The following is a 19,967-nucleotide window of genomic DNA, read 5'->3' as shown; positions in this document are numbered from 1 at the left end:
ACGTAATGGAAAGGTTAACCCTGTCTGGTCCTGTAATTTAAAGTATTTGCTCTGTGGGAGTTGACAGGTGTGGCCGGTATCGACACCTTCGGAAGTGAGTCAGCAATTGCAAAGGCGCTAAAGTCAACTTTAGGATTATCAAATTGTTTGAAAAGATAGAATTATGTATTGTTCAGCCGCTTATATTCACCTACTTAATATCTACTCGGGGAAATTCGATATGTGGATTTAGAGATTAGATAAAACAGTCCAATCAGTGACTTGGAATGACTCTTTCGCAAAAGTTGAACCTGAGAGAACAGAATAGTCATCAGTGATGTCGTATCTACAGCCGTATGCAGTGAGGAAGAGATTACATTTTAGGTTAGAATAAAACATAACGCTGGGTTTTGCAATCTCGAGCGTCTGTGGAAAAGTATAAGTATACAGATCCTTTACAAAACCACAAAATCCAGAATAGAAAAACACTCTTTACGGGGAGAAGTTCTGCTCTCAAAGTATGATTTCAGTACAGAAGTACAGCAGTAAAATGTACCGAATTTATTGTAAGTAAAAGTACACTTTCTGCAGGCTTCTAACACGATCAGATTGATGAGATATTGTGTCTGAGTAGCATTTAACTGTTGTAGCTGGTCGTGGTGGAGTTAGTTTTAGACTCAACACAACATCAGCAAAGGAGAATAAACTCAATTGTCATATTTGAACCTCAAATTTGAGTTCAATCTTGTGAGATGTTTATTGGGAAAAGATGTCTACGGTGGAACTGCTCATGACTCACTGACATGAGGCATGACGAGAGCCCTACTCGACGCTGCTGTTTTGTGAAGGGTCGCAAACCCCAAAAAATAGGGTTGAGATCCAGATTTAATCTAAATGAAAGGTTTTGTGCGTGTAAAATCTAAATCTGAAAAGTAATTTATCACTAAAGGTGTCAATGAAGTGGAGTAAAAACAGTGCCATATTGTTTTCTGAAATGTAGTGAAGTAGAAGTATAAAGTAGCATAAAATGAGAATACACAAGTAAAATAACTGTAAAATTGAATTTCAATAATTCAGTAAATGTACTAGTTGCTTCCCACCTGGGACACAGATGTTCTTTCTTCTGGCATCTCATGAATCAGTTCTGTGCAACAGCTGTAATTCAGTGTTAATCTTCTCTGGAAGACCAACGTGTGTAAATTACGACATAGCAACGAGTGGCACGAACAACAGCAACATCGAAAGATGAAGGAGCTGCTAAAGTTGCTCAAGAGGTCTCTCACAAAATGATGTTTCCTGTCCTGGATAGCCATCACTTTCTGGTCTAGACAGCTTTTGAATCATTCTGTGTGATTCACGAATGAACCGGATTCTGCCGTCATGGTTTTATTTTGTGTGTGGATCATGCAAGTCAGGTTTATGGTTGACTGGGAATGGGACTTTGCCATTTACACATTCATACACTGGATGCAGAGACAGTATACACAACAAGTGTACCACCTGTTCCTCGGCATTAAGTGGGCGTAAATTGATGCAATTCAACATCTAGTCACAGGACATGAAACCTGAGAGTTTATCGTTATTGCTAGTTTTCAACTCATGTTACTCTCTATCGTAAAACCACACTACAAATGTTGATGTTCAATTACATACACGACACCACAAAACCCCATTGTGCACCAGTGTACCTTTGTACGTTACAGGACAGAAGGCCTGTGCTTCACGGACGTTACCCATTTCGTCTGTTCATACATAGAAGCAGTGTTTCTGTATTCATGAAAAGAAACCCCACTTTGAGGCTCTGACAATACTTATTTATAATATCTATGTAGGGAATTAAACAATAGTTCCTCCTGTGGTATAAGGTGTCCTGATAGTGATGTCTAAATAGCACCCTGTAGACTATAAGACACGTTTATAGGCTGTTTTTTTGTTTGTTTACATTTTACAAACTTATGACGTGCTTTACTGCAGAATTACTTTGGGATTTTTCGAGATTCATCAATCCAAACAGGTTTCGACGGATTTCTTCAGTGGCGCAGTCTCTCTCCTCGAAAGGGTGTCCCCCCCCCCCACACCCACACCCCCCTTTCCAAAGTAGGCCAATTAGATTCCTCGTCAGCGCTCAAAGGTGCAGGAAGCCACGCCACGCCAACCCCAAAACACACCTACATGGACTGTGTCCTGCCGCAGTCATTCCGCTGAGCGCCGTCTGTAGGCGGAGGGCAGACTTATCGCTTCCACCCTCAGCCTACTTTTACTCTGCTGACGCGTGATGCCGAGGACACATGGATCTGAGAAAGCGACCGAGGGAGAGCTGCGTATAAGGCACCGCAACAGGTAGGTGTGAGGATAAACGCAGGCTAAAGGGCAAAGGCAGGCGGGAGGGAACAGGCCGACAAATATTTTTCCGAACATCCACTAAATCTGTGCTTTTCTTCGGTACTTTTGAATTGTGCCCCTGCTGTAAAGTGGAACCCTTTTTCCAGCGTTTTTCACTCTTTTTTTTTCGCACCCATTTGAAGTTATGGTGAAGTTGTGTTTTTTACTGTGATTGTTGGACCACATATGATGTTGTAATTGTGGACTATCACATTGTTTTTGAAGTTATTCTAAGATGTTTTATGACGCGCAAACCTGTTGGATCAACGCGGCTCTGTTTGCCTCCTTGTTTCAGTCACTCCACGAGTCTAACGTGTCTTCAGTGTAGTACGCGGTGCGCGCATTTGTCGTCCCAGCGCCCCTGAATGGACTTCACCATCCAAACATCTGTTTAAACATGGGTCCAGGAAGGAAGGCAAGATGTTGGCATAGCTGTTGAGTTGAAAGCCCTGCTATGCCATTAAATTGCCATCTTTCTCTCCCCTTTGCAGCAAAGCCATGGAATTATCTATAACTGGTTAGACATTTTCCACAAAGTCTATTGTCCTGTGCTCTTTGTCGTGGATTAATGTATGCTTGAATTGTGGCTATTTTGAGTCCTGTGCATATACATGTAAAGGTCAGCAGTATTGTCTTGACAATTTCATAACTTTAAAGTAATCTGCCTCTGTGTGAGGATACATGCATGGTTTTGTGTAACTGGATTACAATATAGTTCATTACAAAATCCAAAATAAAAAAAGTAAGCAGTCCTAACAAATACACTGTTTGATCTGTGTGTGAGTGAAACGTTTTTTATGATTTCTCATGCTTTGGCACTAATTTAATAAACAAAATTTGCAATTGAATTTCTGTGGAATATATTCTCTTCATGTTTTCTAAATTAATTATTCTAAAGAATTGGATCTCTGACAAAATTATTATATTGATATTTTTAGATGCAATGCAAAATAGTGAATGTAACATTAATTTCATTTTTTATACATGTGAAATATTATGATATTGTAACATTCTTATTCATTTCAGCCAGCCATATTTTCGACACATTGCTTTACCATAATTATAACAAAATCAGGCAAAATGTAAGAAGGCTAAAGGCTGCTAATATTTTCCTGAAGAATAAGAACATGTTCAAAATACTAGCCAACCCCTTTATCCAGTGGTGGAAAGTAGCCTAACTTGCAAGTACATTTACTTGTACACACATTAAGGGCAAATTTGAGGTGCTGATATATTTTACTTGAGTATTTCCATTTGATGCTACTTCACAAATATTGTTCTTTATACACTGCATTTATATTTATTTATTTAAATAATTTGTTTTGTTGACAATATTTTTATTCAGATGGTACATGTATGCATTATTATAGATGTATGTACCCAGCACTATATAAAATAATTAAAATATGCTCTAGCTTGACCATTAAAATGCTGCACACAGAGTTATATTAACCCAGTATGAGTCCTTCTGCATAACGTTCACTTTTACTTTCAATACTTTGAATACATTTTGGTAAAAGCACTTATGGACTTTTATTAATAGCTAATTCATGTGTACAGTCTTTCAATATGCTACATGAAATATATTTAAATATGTTTTATGTATGATTTGTATTGATTTATTCCTTTCTGCCATTGGCTTCTGGTGAACTTTAAAAAAAATTCCAATATATCAGCTTCACAATTTGTTGGTGAAAGCTTATTTATTTGTTGCAGCAAAAATACCATCGACTTCCAAAAAATATTAAAATTAAAACATAATCAAAAAGATAACATTTTAAATTGAATTATGAATTACTGACTGGCTCACCCTTCTGCACAATATGATTATTATTAACACATGAAAATAGTCAGTGAATAACTCTCCTAGATCATGTGACTTTGTGCCATAATTGATTTTAGGAATCATGGCTGAATCATGGTTGAACGGAAGGAATTAGTGATTGTGAATTATTTAAACCCTTGTCGTGATCATGATCCAGTCTTATGTAAAACAGACATTCATACAGTATAGTGATTGAAGTTGCACTGAGATACATCCCTCAGAGGCAAAGCAAAATAAAACAAAGGCAGAAGGCTATCATGGAGGGGCGATAGATGTAAAGCTGTAATAAAACATAAATAGGGCTCTTAAACTAATGAAAAGAAAGTTTTCAGCATCTGATTCTATGTGTGCTCCACAAGTTGAGGCAGGATAAATGCCACTGTGCTCGTGCAGAATAACAACTGCTTCAGTGAACTGTTGGATGAATTTGAGAAGTTTTAATGAAAGTCACACAATCAAAAACGTGCTATACAGGCCTGCTGAGAAAGGACAGGAGATGCATGATCAGGGGAGACATTTTACATTCAATTAAAAATAGAGTCGGTACTGGGAGAAATGGATTGGGAACGATGAAAAGATTAGGGCTCACAGCAGCATGAGTAAGGCGGAAGTGGACATGGCATGAAATGTTTGGTCATTGTCCCAGATAACAGGATTTAGGAGTGTAGGAGTTAACTAGCTCCAGAAGATGGCAGTAGCGCCCGAGCTTCCGTTAAACCCTAAAGAAGAAGAAGAAGAAGAAGCTGCTTCCTCCTCCTGTCGGTTCTCACGCCTGTTGATAGTCTGGAGGCGGGTTGACGGTACGAAACACGGAGGGTCTCACAGGAAAGCTGTGAGGTAAGAAGACATGTTAACTCTCGTCTACCAAAACTGCCTCGTTCCTCGCGTGCGAACGCTAGCTTAGCAGCTGCTAGCAGCGTTGCGCGCCTTGCCAAGAGGTGACTAACCCGGGAGGTTAGCAAATTGTTACCACGCTGACAGCCAAAGCTATTACTTTTTTCCTTCTTGTGTTCGCAAATGAGGGTAACGTTAGCAGAACCATGCGACGTTATGGGTGTAAGTCTGTTTTATAGGAGTGTCCTGGCTTGCAATGAATTGGGTAGAAATGTATTTTCTATTTCCCTGCTGCTCTGTTTCAGCAATGCAGAAGATTATTTACCCCAAAATATCTAAAGGTTTCAACAATGTTCATGTTCAGTCACTCTACAGACATATTGTATTTGGGCATGTCATAGTAGACATGTCTGTTCATGGATAGAAGGAATTATAGAGGCGTCCTCCAGCTCTTATTATTGGACTTTAATAAAGTCAAGGGCAACTCATAATAGACAGTCTTTACACCAAAAGCACTGGGTCTGACATTACCCATAATGCAACCAAAACAACTTTCTATTAACCCCCCCAGCCCCATTGCTGGTAAACACCCATATCATTCAAAGTTTGTAACAAAGATGTGTTGTTACAAATAGTTGTCTACAAGCTCAAAGAAGACATTATACAACTGTTTTCATTGGCTAGTCAGAACTCCTGGTGACCAGTCAGCTGATCTTCATCTTTGATGATCTAGTGACCCCTTTACAATTAAGTTAAGTACTTAAGAGAGAGAGTTGGCGACTGATGTTAACACGGAGCGGTTTCTTTCACAGAGATGAACAGTGAAAACTTCAGCCTGAGTGAGAAGATAGTGTCGACTTCTTACATTCGACAGGGGAGCCAGGCTCGCCGTGGCCATGAGCAGCTCATTAGACACTTACTGGAGCAGGTAAAGTCCACAGCTCTGCCCTCATCGTTCCTCAAAGTCACTGTAGATCCACCCACTTTATCGTGTTGTGTGTGTTGCAGGGTAAGTGTCCAGAGGACGGGTGGAGCGAGAGCACCGTAGAGCTCTTCCTGAGCGAGCTGGCCGTGATGGACAGCAATAACTTCCTCGGCAACTGTGGCGTCGGAGAGAGGGAGGGCCGGGTGGCATCCAGCCTCGTGGCGAGACGACATTACAGGTCCGAGTTTGACAATCATTAACTTAACGAAATACCATATTTGGTTGCCTCAAATTTAAGAAGGCTTGTTTCACGGCTTCTGTTGTGACATCCAGCTGTTTTATGCAGGTTGATCCATGGCATCGGTCGGTCAGGTGACATTGCTGCTGTTCAGCCCAAAGCTGCAGGATCCAGTCTGCTCAACAAGCTGACCAATTCAGTGGTGTTGGACATCTTAAAGCTCTCAGGTGTGTAAATCCTATCGTTAAAACTAAAGGACATTTTACAACTGTGACAAGTAATGTTTGAATTTGTGTTACTTTTTTGCAACTGAACAGTTGTGTCATGACTAGAAATAAGAATCTTAAGAATCCCCTCCAGAGATATTCTTACTTAGAGTCCCTGGTGTTGGTGAGGCTCCACAAACACGGGTTCCTACATTTCCCATAATGCAACGCAGTACATTTTCAAGTCTTAAATCCAAGCTGTGATAACTCTGATGACATCACCAGGCTGAGTATCAGCAGGGTGATGAGTAAACTGAACTTCATGTGTGAAATTGGTGGACTATCCCTTTTTTTTAAATTCATGTTTTTACTTGCGTGTGTGTAAATGCTTCGTTTCATCCGGACAACAGGTGTCCGGAGTGTGGCGAGCTGCTTCGTAGTTCCCATGGCAACAGGGATGAGCTTGACTCTGTGCTTCCTGACTCTCCGCCACCGACGGCCCAAAGCGCGCTACATCGTCTGGCCTCGCATCGACCAGAAGTCCTGTTTCAAAGCCATGATCACAGCAGGTGACGATGACGTCGACATCCGATGTCCTGTCGCCCTTACATCCTGTTCACAGCCCACGTTGGTGTCACAAACATGGCAGCAGATAGAAACACTTCTCAAATAATGCCTTGTGAAGTGTCTGTTGATGGCAGACTAAATATTTGCACTTTTTGTTGGCATGTCTGGCTGTTTTTTTACAGGCTTTGAGCCGGTGGTGGTGGAGAATGTTCTCGAGGGCGATGAGTTGCGGACAGACTTGGAAGCCGTTGAGCGCAAGATCGAAGAGCTCGGAGCCGAGAACATCCTCTGTGTTCATTCAACAACGTCCTGCTTTGCCCCGCGTGTCCCCGACAGGTAACGTGTGTTTTTAATTTACCCCTTTTAGAAATCGTCTAGATGTCACAGTGGGTGATTTACAAATACAAGTGAGGATAATTATCTTGTCTGATAGGCTTGAGGAACTGGCTGCTGCGTGTGCCAAACATGATATTCCCCACATAGTTAACAACGCTTACGGCGTCCAGTCGTCCAAATGCATGCACCTCATACAACAGGTGAGTACGGCTCATCCTTCGGTCCTTCTCTCATTTGTGTTTTGGAAGCGCTGGAATACTCGTGCTTGTCTTCGCTTGCGATTGAACTGCAGCTCAGCTGTGAATAGAAGATGTGTGATTTGTTCGCGTCCTTTCTGTCATGTGGTGGTTGCTTGATTTTCCTTGGCGCTCTTTCATCAGGGGGCTCGTGTTGGAAGAATCGATGCCTTTGTACAGAGCCTGGACAAGAACTTCATGGTTCCAGTAGGTGGCGCTGTTATCGCAGGTTTTGATGAGTCCTTCATACAGGAGATAAGCCAGATGTACCCAGGTGATTATTAGCAGTACTATGGCCCAAACATAAAGTCAACTTAAGGAGGTAATTGATTCAAATAGGAGATAAGTAGATGTGTATGTAATTCTGTTTCTTTATTTCTTCATTTTCCTTTTTTTATTTTATTGCAATTATTTTCTTCTACAACAGTGAAAATATGATGACTGTAGGCGTATGAAGCCAGTAATGACATAATTAATTAAATAAATTCATGATAATTAATTTCTGATGATTATTACTGCCATAGTTTTACTTGTACTTATGTAATACGGTTTGTTTGCGCACAGCCAGCTCTGTCTCGTTCCTATTGCGGCTTAACGAAGCCACCTGTTGGGCTTTCTCTGTCCAGGTCGAGCGTCGGCTTCACCTTCCCTCGACGTCCTCATCACCCTTCTCACTCTGGGAGCCAGCGGCTACAAGAAACTCCTGTCGGAACGAAAGGTGAGCGCACGCACACGTGACCTTGTTCATCATCAAAGATATAGTTTGTCACATACTTCAGGTCGGGTGTGATAGCGGCAGGATGACGCAAACGATGTGGACGGGGTATAAAAACACTGCGGCAATGTCAGTCCGAATATGCCTGGAAAGGACAGCTTACATAAGTTGTATTGCGTTGCAGTGGAGCGAGCGTGTGTGTGTGTGTGTGTGGGGGGGGGGGGGGGGGTGGGGCTGCTCTTTCCCTGCATTCTGACTGAGGAACGAGACTTGTAAATGCTCAGCGAGCACTGAGTTTTGTAGAGGGAGGCGTATGCTATAGGAAGATCAAATAGATCCAGACGCTTCAGAGAACATCCCCTGGTGGCTCCCTGCTTTAAAGCAGACTCGCTCACAATGCAGCATCCCCCCCCCCCCTCTTCACATGGTGGGCACTGCAGCATTCTCACGCCTCCAAACTGCTCTGCCATAAAAGCACTGCGTATGTACTGGACTATATTTGTTTGGAAGATACAGAAATACATTCTTCTTCTTTAATGTTCAAAAGCTGGAAGAGGATATTTTAGGAAAGAACCTCAGATGGAGTATATCAAGTTTCCTGATCGTAAAACCCCGCAAGAATACAAAGCGTACTTACAAACTGGACCTAAACCTAAAATGTAGTGCACTTACGGGACGGCATGCGATACCCAAAATATGATCTGCGGTGAAACCGGCTGTGTAGCAGAAATATACATCTAGGAAATACCTCGGACCGAACCCATCAAGACTTATTGATTTCTCTTGGTCCACATTCTGCATAATTAATGTACAGGACCAGTTTTCCATGCAGAACTGAGTGATTCCCCCCCCCCCCCCCCACGGGGTCAAAAGCTTTAAATAATTCAGACTTTTCATCTGTTGAGATTCATTTACAGCCTCATGTGACCACTTTTTAAAAAGTCTAGATATTGCTAAGAGCCAGCAGACGATGTGTGTTTTTAAGTTGAAATGGGGTTCAGTCATCACACACACACACACACTTATTGTATGCAGAGTCGTAGCCGTGCACCCTCCTCTCAAGTCACCCATTGTTATAAGAGAACAAGAGACACTTGACCTCATGGAAAGGCTCTTTGTGTTTGACAAATATTTTTCCTTCTTGGATGTTTTCAAATGAGGAAGGTATGAGTCAGCACAGTACACACACACACACACACACACACACTGTTGTAGAGAGCCGATCCTTTAATGTGCGATGCCTCACTTGGGAATCTGGTCTCCAGCAACAAAAACACCACTGTTTTGTTGTTGTTGTTGTTGTTGTTGAGCAGCTTCCCTGCCCGTCCTCATCACATCTGTGTACGTCGCCCTTATTCACTGAACTAAACACACTTCGTCATCATATTTAAAACATGTTGATGTTTAAACCTTCAGGATGAAAAGCATGTGTTGCGCCTGCCTTTTGGAATTGATCCCAGAGGTGAGAGTGTGTGTGTGATGTGGGTGAAGGTCCTGGCCACAGAGGGAGAGGAAGTGCTTGTGCCGAAGCTTGGAGGGAAACGCACACAGTCAGGCAAATAGTGCTACTATTTATCGTTGTTTCTCATGGCCCCGGCTCCCCCCTAGTTCTGTCTCGTCTCTTCTCTGTGTCTGCATGTCCTGCAGGAGATTTATTTGTTCCTGGCCCAGGAGCTGAAAAGTCTAGCCTCAGCACACGGGGAGAGATTGCTTCACACCCCACATAACCCCATTTCACTGGGTAAGCTCAATTTCCTGGCTTTAGACCAGCAGACCTGCACACTGTATGTTCTGTCCATGAACGCTACATTTCTGACCCTGTATTCGTACATTTATCTTTGGGTGTGGCTCCTCTCCCCTCCAGCCATGTCTCTGGATGGTCTCCAGGCCGAGAGCGACAAGGCGGTGACTCAGCTGGGCTCCATGTTGTTCACCCGGCAAGTGTCGGGAGCCAGGTAGGAAAACCTTTTCAAGGCCATGGCCACAATCTGGCCTGGAAATGGAAACATGGGGAGGTGACGGAACACAAGAGGGGGTGGAGGTGTCTGTGTCCACCTGTGTGTGTGTGTTGGGGAGTGATTCCACTCGTCTGCGTCCTCAAACATGCGTGGATGAGCTGTGCGTTTGCCAAATAAAATGGCCAGTGGCAGTCAGCAATCAGCCAGATGGATCTGCTGTATCTGGCGGAGAGAGGAAACTATTTTGCGATGAGTAGACTGCCCATCCTATCGGGGCCGCTTCCACAATTTAACGACGTGTTTCCATTGCGAGCCACAGAGCGGTGTTGTCTCCACCGGGACGGCGACACACACAGACAGTCACAGCCATGTTCTCGCTCCCGCTGGTCGGGCTTTTTCCAAGCGGGGGGGAGGGCGTGGTTTTCGTCAATCCTTCATTGTTGCCTTCTGCAAAAGCACCGACAAAGCATCTTGCCGTTTTCTTTTTCCATTTTCCCCCATCTAAATATTTAAAATTTCCCAAAATGAATGATTTATTTGGGCCATTATGTCATACTAGTTTTGTGTTTTAATGCACTTATGGCTCAATTGCATTAAAAAAAACATCAAACAGCCCCCACACTTCCCTTCTTCCTCCCCGGAGTCCTTCAGTGAGTGTGTGAACATTGTTCTCAATTCCAGAGGGCGGAGCTTACTCGAATCTCTCCTCCTCGTATCGCCGCAGCATGCGCAATAACATGCGTTTTCTGTTAAGATTCATGCACAAAGTGAGTTTAAACTCCTGACTGTGGGGGAAACTCTGCCAAACTACAGCAGCTTTTACGCTTTGTTTACAGTATTGCAGAGTCTGACACTTTGTCATTTGTGTCTTTTTTTGTTTCGAATGTTTGCCATGTTTGCCATGCTGAAATATTCAATGTTTTACCACATTGTCCCTGTTTTTCCACCTGTTTCTAGGGTGATACCGCTGGGTAAGGAGCAGACCGTAAGCGGACACAGGTTCCTCGGCTTTATGTCCCACTCTGAGGCATACCCCTGTCCCTACCTGAACGCCGCCTCAGCTGTGGGCATCACTCGGGAGGACGTGACGCTGTGCATCAAAAGGCTCGACAAGTGCCTGAAGACCCTGAAGAAAGAGGGGAATGCTGCGGAAAGTAGTTCCCCAGCTGTCCCACCGTGCGAGGGGGACACTACAGGAGAATGACTGAGCTGAAATGAGAACTCTTTTAAAGACAAAGTGATTTCTACTTAGTCTGAGCACTCTGCTGCCTTGCCCTCATTTGAAGTGTGTTGTTTTGAATGGCTCTTGCCGATGGATTATCAATCCAGACATTGTATGCTGACAAAGCAGCCGCAAACACTTGCATTGTTGTCTGTATATGCTGAAAATGCTTGACTTAATTGTGAATTTTTGGACTCATAATAGATGATGGATAAAGCATGTAAAAATGTCCTTTCCCTCCGGTGTGTCATTTCTCTTAATTAAGCCTGAATCTTTAGCTGCCTCGGTGCAGTTCTGAGATGAAGTATCCAAGAAAGTAGCAGTCTTGCAGTTTTAAAACGATGCTTGAGTGTTCAGCAATTGTGATCGCTAATGCTAGGCGGACACGTGGTTCTGCATACTTCATGTGCATTATATTTTACGAATACATTAGGCTGCTTTTCCACTCACCGATATGTGAAACAATATGGCCTTGTGATGTCATATGTTGGGCCATGTCCTCTGCAGTGTGTTGTAATGTGATACAAAAGCCGTTCAGCCGTTATCTCCATGGGAAGCCACTGTATTGGATTAGCTCATTCACTTTCAGGCTGTGGAAGCGATCGCAAGGATCACGTAATCAATTAAGTACGCCAAGTAGAGATCACTCCTGTGTGTAGTAAAGGAAATGTTTGCTGAACCTGTACATGTATACAGCATTAACAATTTAAGAGCGATGTAGTTTACTTATACTGTAGTTTACTGTTAAACAGCGTAGGGTGGGTTTGGGTTTCAGTCAGAACTTCACCAGGGGAATCTATCTTTAATCAAGTTTTCTTCAGTCTTATTCCCTCTGCTCTCCAATCTCCTTCATTTGTAAGCAGAGCGTGTAGCGCCCGGAGGCACGAAACTAGACTCGCTGACTGAAGACTAATCTATATTTCACTACTGCACCGTCCCGAGTTCTTCCTGCGCCCGTCCCCTTCGTCTTGCTGTGGATTATAAAAGGTTGATTGTTATTTGAAAGCTCAGGACATGTGAAGTAGATGCTGCTGCATGTTTTTAGTCGTTCAAACACTTCTGTGTTTCGACCGAAATTGGAGCTTCCAGCTGCCACAGTTGCTGCGAGGTCTGTGCCTCGGGTCTAGCTAATTATACAGTCAGCACATGTGGCGGGTTATTTTTTGACAGCCATTGGAAATGCAGGTGTTACTGCATGTGCAGCAGCAGCAGAACCAATCCACCCAGCAGCCTTTGAAAGGGGACTGGAGTCGGATAGATAAAGGTGCTGTATCAGCACACTTTTAACTGTTCCCATGGCTGTACTGAACCACGAACAAAATACAGTGGGTGGGGGGGGGGGGGGAAACACTGACTGTTCTGCTACAGTGGAGCACTCTGAAAAGCAGCAGTGGTATTCACAAAATGGCTATCTTCTCAATGTCTTCTTCTGTTGCATCAGATCCAGTCCGAATCAATCAATAATCAGCTGTTGATTTGACTGATTCTGAATGTGGATCGGTATATATTTGATATATAGGCTGGGTGCCTCTTCCTGTGCAGAGCTGTTGTGCAAATGCTGTGTGCTCTTCTCTCTCTCTCGAGTTCCTGTGACCAGTTTAATAGGTTTCCCCCATCTTTTGCTGAGGTTGCAGCGATGCTGTGGGGATCGGGAGAGTCGGACCCACTTTTTTCGTGCTGGCCAATTTTAAAGGAACTCCCCTCTATTGATAAAGTCTGCTGCAGTGTGTGAATTAGAAGAGGGCTGCCGCTGAGAAACTTGCACACGGCATCACAGTCTTATTTTTTTATGCAATCCAGTTCCGGTGTGATCGATGTGTCAAGGATTCCAGTACGGAAACAGCTCAGGAAAAAAATCAAACGGCAATGATTACGGTGATATCAGGCCTCATCATGACCCAAGTAAGTTGGTTTATCATTAGCATTTAAGTGTCTCTTCATCTTAAAATGGTAATAAAGACATGTGAAGCCTCATGTTTGCCTTCAACCCAAATGATTGTTTACCTTCATCTCCTCCTCGCCAAAATAGACTGACTTTGAACACATTTCTCTTAAATCTGCACTCCACGCACTCAATTATAAGCCTTAAGTACCCAAGGGATGCTGCTGAATGACAAACGGCCCTTCGCTCCCGGCTTTCAGCAGCTGCCGGGTACAGTTCAGTGATGACGGAGTGCCAGAGTGGCACAAACAGGGCCACAGATTAACGGAGAGGGTCATGGATGATCAGACTGGTTCCAGTAGGGACATTACACCTGGCTGGTATATGGGGACCAACCTGCTGTTGCCATCAAGGCAACAATCTTGGCCTTCTCATCTTCTCACTAAAAAAATTGTCATGAGTGTGTCATGTTTACTTTTGTATCATACATCCTATGATGATTGATGTCAATTTTTCATAAAATTGCTTGACAAAACCATGACATATTCTGGCATATGATCAGAAACTGGAATTGTGCTTTAATTCTGTTTTCATTGGCTCAAAAGCCTCAATTATGTCTTTGTTTCCCTCCAGTTTTATACAACACATGTTTTGTCTGTGAGTTTTGTTGGTGTGTAGAAACGTAATGTGTGACGATTTGATTGTGGCAATTACTTGAATGGGTTTTGTTACATTGTTTTTAAAACTGTGCTGCATTCTGCATATGCCTGCAGCCAATCAGACAGCCATGGTATTTAGTTTTAAAAGCCCCACAGCTGAGCAGAGGCGCTGTCCATGGTGCTGCAGTTATGCGCCTCTGTATGAAGGAGGGGTAGTGTACAGCTGACTGTATGTACAATGTCCCTCATACAACAGTATATCACTTCCTGGCGTCTCAGCCAAACGGATTCATGAAAGAGACTTTCATACGATCGAAATGATTTGAACAGATCCATATCCTAAAACACTGCCAGACATAAAATTGCCAACACAAATGTGCACGTGTGAATAACTGACGTCGTTCGAAATTTATTTTGGAAGTCTATAAATGTATGTCACGCGGTGTATTTTATAATATAATGAAACTACATGTCGATAAATGCAAACTATACATATATATATTTTTTTTAAAAGCCATGTTTGAAATGCTTCTGTCAATGTTAACGTGTTGTGTGACGTACCAGCTCATCTGTGGCAGCCTAATGACATTTACTTTATTTCATTTTTTCCGACATATGGCGCGTGGTTGTTGAACCAACAGTTATCCGACTGGGGCTCTGACTTAATAAATAATTAAAGTGGAGCTGCAGCTGATTTGCTGATGTCAGGGGGAGCCAGTGCAGCATTTTCATGGTGCAGGGTGTAAACGCGCGGTGCCATCTGCCTCGATCGGTGCTCTCAGCAAACCTCACACATGCAAGCCCGGCAGGAAAGATGCCGCCGACTCTCAAGATTTGGGCACTGTTTTCTGTGTCGCTCTGCTTCCTGTCTCAACCGGGTCATTTGAAGAAGGTTTTCCGATGCCCTTCAACATGCAGCTGCTCCAGGGAGTCCATCATCTGCGTCGGGTCCTCCTACGTCCCGAGGATTAGCCCCAACGACGTCAGTTCTTTGTGAGTAGATCCACACAAGATGCTCTGTTTGATACGCAGCAATAGACTTCCATTCCTGTTGTCTCCGAGCTGTATTTTTTTTACAATGTGCAACATATTAATAAGCTGATGTTGAAAGGCAATGCAGTCCTCTCTCTCTTTTTCTCTGATTGATCACTTTTCAGCATCTGATTTGCTTTTGGTGGCTTTATGTTCATCGTTGCTGCTTCTTCCTTTCAGGAGTCTCGTCAATGGGACTTTCTCCGAGGTCAAAGAGGCCATGTTTGCTCACATGCCATCCCTCCAGCTCCTGTAAGAGTACTTCAAAAGCATATGTTTCAACTGTGTTATGAGGTTTCAGGAGCTGCCCTTACCTCCAAGCAACCTTTTTAGAACAAAACTATGCAGGTGGAGATGCAGATTTCAGAACAAAATTGGTGACTTTCAAAACTTAGAGATGTCTTGAATGTGGGGGATTGACATGACAAACGCATCAGGCTGTGCAGCTTAAAAATGGTAGAGGTCTGAAAAGTCCAAAGCTGCAATATACACAACAAACCCTTGTTCCACAGACATAACAAACTACAATATTGGCATGTAGCATGACTTAATGAAGGCGTTTATGCTATTGAAGCATGTACAGTAGCTGTTGTGCATTAGATGCAGTGAAGCAAAGTATTTTTGCTGCACGTTAAAGCAATCAGCAGGGAAGGTTTTAAAAGGACACCTGGAAATGAATAATGGAAGTCTAGTCCTGAGCTTTCAGTGCAGTCCCATGTTATATTGTACTTACCAGAGGCCATCAATCTACTTTGTTACTCCACCAGTGATAGCTGTGATGCCGGCAGAAACAAAGGTGTGGCAGATATAGAGCATTTAACCAGTCATAACACGTGATGATTTAGCTAGAACTGCTTCTTTTTTTTTTATATCACCATTCCCCTTTGGCTCTATTTTGCCAATTAAATATGAAATCACGATCTAAAAAATTGCATCTGCTTTTCAGACAGAGGCATAAAATGGCACATCGTGTTGGCAGCCAGCATTGGTTCATGTGTGTTTTATTATTCGTTACAGGCTTTTGAATTCCAATTCTCTTACAACTGTGAGGGACGATGCATTCTCAGGCCTTCCACATCTGGAGTATCTGTAAGTTCTTCATTGATTTTCTTTTATTGAAGTAACGCAAAGACATTGAGTGAATTCGTGTAATTACTGAAACATGTTGTCCACATTCATTTAATCGGTTGTAACTGGAATAAAATGCACACTTCATCGTGAAATAGTCTTCTAAGTGTTGTTATGGGCATAGGGTCACTGGATGTGGGTGGATGTTGGTCTTTCAGAAAGTGAATGAGGCAGGAAAGTATCAACTGTACGCCCTCTAGCGGTTCAATTTGTTCCAGAAAAGAATATTACAGATATTATCAGTGTTGTTGCTGTAGCTTGAGAGGCATTTTTGAAAAAAATGTATTTATTGTCATTTACTACAATCCTCAAGATAAAACTAAACTTGTTTTCCAATCACTAATTCCAACATGTATTGTTGTTATCTTCCACAGGTTCATTGAGAGTAATAAGATGGAGACTGCAGCCAAATATGCCTTCAGAGGACTCAGGGACTTGACTCACTTGTATGTTCCAACATTTAAAATCATTACCAAACACTGTTAAAATATCTTATTTGTAATATTTATTTTCTAACATATATATATTTTTTAAATGAAGCAACTGGACTATTTAAGTGATGCTTAATAGTTCACTGTTTTATTAGGATTAAGGTTAACGCTGTCGAACCTTAAACATGACTTTGGCTTCTACACAATATGTGAATTATGTTCTCTGTTTTCTTGTAAAGGAGTTTTAAAATTCTTAATATGTGCAATTTCCTGTGTTGATTCACTGCTGTTATTTCTAGGTCTTTGGCAAACAACAACATCAAAGCCTTACCCAGGGACCTCTTCATTGGCTTGGACTCACTGATAGAGCTGTAAGTTAGTCCCTCAGTGAAAAGACTTGGGGAAATAGTGCAATGTCGTCTGTTTTCTTCTTCATAATCTTGGTCAAAAAAGGTACCCTGGGTCCCATGCATATCATCTTCATCTTCCTTTTTAAAATCTTCTAAGGCGCCTTCTAGCTACTTGTCTTCTCTGGAAATGACATCCAGTACTCCTCTTCTGCAGGGACCTGCGAGGCAATGCCTTTGAGTGTGACTGCCGTGCCAAGTGGCTGATGACGTGGCTGAAGAACACCAATGCCACAGTGTCGGATGTCGTGTGTGTTGGGCCCGAGGACATGAAGGACAAGCGCCTCAATGATATGACCAGCCTGCACAATGAATGCATCTCAACGGGTGAGAAACACCTGAGCCAGCTGGCCTTGTCTCTATCATAAGTGGCATCAGTATCAGGCGACTCAACCGGGTCATCGGAAGGAGTGTTAAGAATAGGCAAAAGTGTCGTTTTCTTACTTTATCCCTGATATAATGTGGCTTTTTTTTTGATTATTATTCGTTTTTGGAGAATTTCATTTCAGTATGTGCCTTTCCACAGATTTCGTCCTCCATCAGTCCGTGGCATCTGAGTCTCTGTCCGTTGACACATTCAGCTATAAGAATGACGTCTATGTGACTATTGCTGCTCCCAGCGCTGAGAGCTGTATGGTTTTCCAATGGGACCACATAGAAATGAACTTCAGGACTTACGATAACATCACAGGTACGGCGATGCTTTCACAAACTGTCTCAGAATACCCTGGTTGAGAGTTCACCCTCTTGTGTCAAATGTGCCTGTTTATTTCCTCTTCCCTGTCTTCCAGGTCAGTCCATTGTGGGTTGCAAGTCAGTTGTCATCCAGGACCAGGTGTTTGTCATTGTGGCTCAGCTCTTTGGCGGTTCCCACATCTACAAGTTTGATGAGGACCAAAGCAGGTTCAGCAAGTTCCAGGACATTGAGGTGTCCAAGGTCTCCAAGCCCAATGACATTGAGGCCTTCCAGATTGCCTCTGACTGGTTCTTTTTGATTGCGGACAGCTCAAAAGCGGGCCTCTCAACGCTCTACAAGTGGAATGATAAGGGCTTTTATTCATACCAGTCCCTGCACGAGTGGTACCGCGACACCGATGCAGAGTTTTTGGACTTGGATGGGAAGGCCCACCTTATTTTGGCAAGCCGCTCACAGGTGCCTGTGATCTACCAGTGGAGCCGGAGCAACCAGAAGTTTGTCCTGCAGGGCGAGATCCCCAACATGGAGGATGTTGTGGCTGTAAAGCACTTCCGTATCAAGGAGGAACTCTACCTGGCCATGACGCGCTATATTGGTGACTCCAAAATTCTGCGTTGGGGTGCCAAACAGTTTGCGGAGATCCAGGCCTTGCCCTCGCGAGGCTCCATGATTCTCCAGCCGTTCTCATTCAAAGACCGTTACTACCTGGCCCTGGGGAGTGATTACACCTTCTCGCAGATCTACCTGTGGGATGATGAGGTCAAACTCTTTGACCGCTTCAAGGAGGTGTACATCCAGGCGCCGCGCTCCTTTACTGTGGTCGCCACTGACCGGAGGGACTTCATCTTCACCTCCAGCTTCAAGGGAAACACACAGATCTTTGAGCACATCATCATTGACTTGAGCTTGTGAGGGGCTGTGCTTTATTACCCCTCCTGCAATCGAACGTCTTCCACTAAAAATTTGTGAAAGGAAAAGAAAGGACCAGAACAGACTTTAATGTACTGTCAAATATCAATTCTTCCATATGTTTCTGTAACAAATAAGAGCTGGGTCAAGTGGTGTTTGGAATCCTTTCTGCTTTTTAAAGTTTCCTGACTATTTCTCAATGGCCTTGTTCTAATATCTGTTCTCGTGGTCTCTCAGACTCTCAGAGACCATTTCACAAAGACTAAGAGGAGGCTGGTGTTCTCCTAAAAACCCAGCTGACATTCCTGAGGGTGTATTTGAAATAATCTATTTGGATGTAGCTTTCGGTTTAGTATCCCCTGTGCTAAAGGTTTTATACCCCCAAAAAAATATACACCAGTACCCGACAGAAAAATTGTTTTACTAATATTCTTTTATTCTCATTAGGGGCATGTAAAAAAATGTGGTTGCTCATCTTTGTGCAACTTACCTCATGTCCTCATACTGTGTGGTAATGTGCAGTTTGTTGCCTTATCAGCATTGGGGTGCTGTGTTCTGACGGGCCCACAGTGCCTCCATCTGGCCGTGATAAAGTATCACACCCCTTTGCTTTTTCCATACAGGGAATGTTTCGAAAGCACAAACCTTTAATTACCATAGCCGATACCCCAGCCCTTAGAGTGAAGTTGTATTATTACTGTACGTGCTGTAGATTATATTGCTTACAGTAAAACAAAAAAAAATAAGAAGTGGTTTGTTGTTTTAGGAGGTGAAATATTCAGGAAATTATATAGCTGAAGCCTTTTTTGGACAAACAGGAGAATGGAATGACCTTTTAGTCCAGAGGAATTAGTGGACAGGAAACTACATATGTATAAAATAACCACATTTGTTGGACTGCTGACATAATTCAACTTTTCTTTATAGACTATAACTAAAAATCGGCTCCTCACTGCAGAAGCCAGTGGACTTATATACATCAATTTGATAAAAGGACATCTTTTTTTTGTCCAAAAATGAAGAAAACTAAATGTTTATGTAAATATATTCACTCAAGTTGAGAGGCTTTTTTTCTGTCCGTCCGTCATTCTGTTCTTACTAATACGGAATGTTGACTTGACAAAATGTACATAAAACATGGACTGCAATGCCACTACCTGTTCGCCACACAAAAACCTGAACAGATCTTTGCACTTGCTCTAAAAAGAAAAGAATAACGACAGCTTGCAAGAGCATGACATTCAAAAAAAGGGTGTTGACCAACTTCTTTTAGATGAACTTATCAAACTCTGAAGTCTAAAAGTACTCCTGCTCATTAAGTGAATGGTATTGCAAATAATGAAAAACACAATGGAATATGCAAGCTTTACAACATGCAGATTCTTTTGTATAATTTAGT

At 42.8% G+C, this 19,967-nt stretch overlaps 2 protein-coding genes across 3 annotated transcripts; both read left to right on the top strand.

The window, feature by feature from the left end:
- The first annotated feature begins 4,928 nt into the window (after window positions 1-4,928).
- sepsecs (Sep (O-phosphoserine) tRNA:Sec (selenocysteine) tRNA synthase) lies at window positions 4,929-11,614 on the top strand. 2 transcript variants are annotated; one of them, XM_079295743.1, is made up of 12 exons: window positions 4,929-5,023; window positions 5,833-5,948; window positions 6,029-6,183; window positions 6,292-6,410; window positions 6,800-6,958; window positions 7,139-7,292; window positions 7,390-7,492; window positions 7,673-7,802; window positions 8,155-8,246; window positions 9,891-9,984; window positions 10,108-10,198; window positions 11,159-11,614. In XM_079295743.1, exons 2-12 carry the CDS (start codon window positions 5,835-5,837, stop codon window positions 11,403-11,405), a joined length of 1,458 nt encoding a protein of 485 aa, XP_079151869.1. In that variant the 5' UTR covers window positions 4,929-5,023; window positions 5,833-5,834; the 3' UTR covers window positions 11,406-11,614. The 2 variants fall into 2 exon arrangements, with proteins under 2 accessions (XP_079151869.1, XP_079151870.1); XM_079295744.1 differs by having other exon boundaries at window positions 5,009-5,140.
- Window positions 11,615-14,694: 3,080 nt separating this feature from the next.
- Window positions 14,695-19,897, top strand: lgi2a (leucine-rich repeat LGI family, member 2a; the record flags this gene model as incomplete). Its single annotated transcript, XM_079295068.1, has 8 exons — window positions 14,695-14,957; window positions 15,177-15,248; window positions 16,014-16,085; window positions 16,499-16,570; window positions 16,855-16,926; window positions 17,120-17,289; window positions 17,489-17,653; window positions 17,754-19,897. 8 exons carry the CDS (start codon window positions 14,695-14,697, stop codon window positions 18,569-18,571), a joined length of 1,704 nt encoding a protein of 567 aa, XP_079151194.1. The 3' UTR covers window positions 18,572-19,897.
- Between the last annotated feature and the right edge of the window lie 70 nt (window positions 19,898-19,967).

This window comes from Melanostigma gelatinosum (genome assembly GCF_949748355.1).
Source record: "Melanostigma gelatinosum genome assembly, chromosome: 23".
Classification (NCBI taxonomy): Eukaryota; Metazoa; Chordata; class Actinopteri; order Perciformes; family Zoarcidae; genus Melanostigma; species Melanostigma gelatinosum.
This window is presented reverse-complemented; position numbering and strand designations above follow the sequence as displayed.

What these genes read in the sequence shown, in the direction of transcription:
- sepsecs (XM_079295743.1), top strand. Translation starts at nt 5,835, where the DNA reads ATGAACAGTGAAAACTTCAGCCTGAGTGAGAAGATAGTGTCGACTTCT. An exon ending in GTGGCGAGACGACATTACAG is followed by an intron (nt 6,184 to 6,291) that starts GTCCGAGTTTGA and finishes TGTTTTATGCAG; the next exon opens with GTTGATCCATGGCATCGGTC. An exon ending in GCCCCGCGTGTCCCCGACAG is followed by an intron (nt 7,293 to 7,389) that starts GTAACGTGTGTT and finishes CTTGTCTGATAG; the next exon opens with GCTTGAGGAACTGGCTGCTG.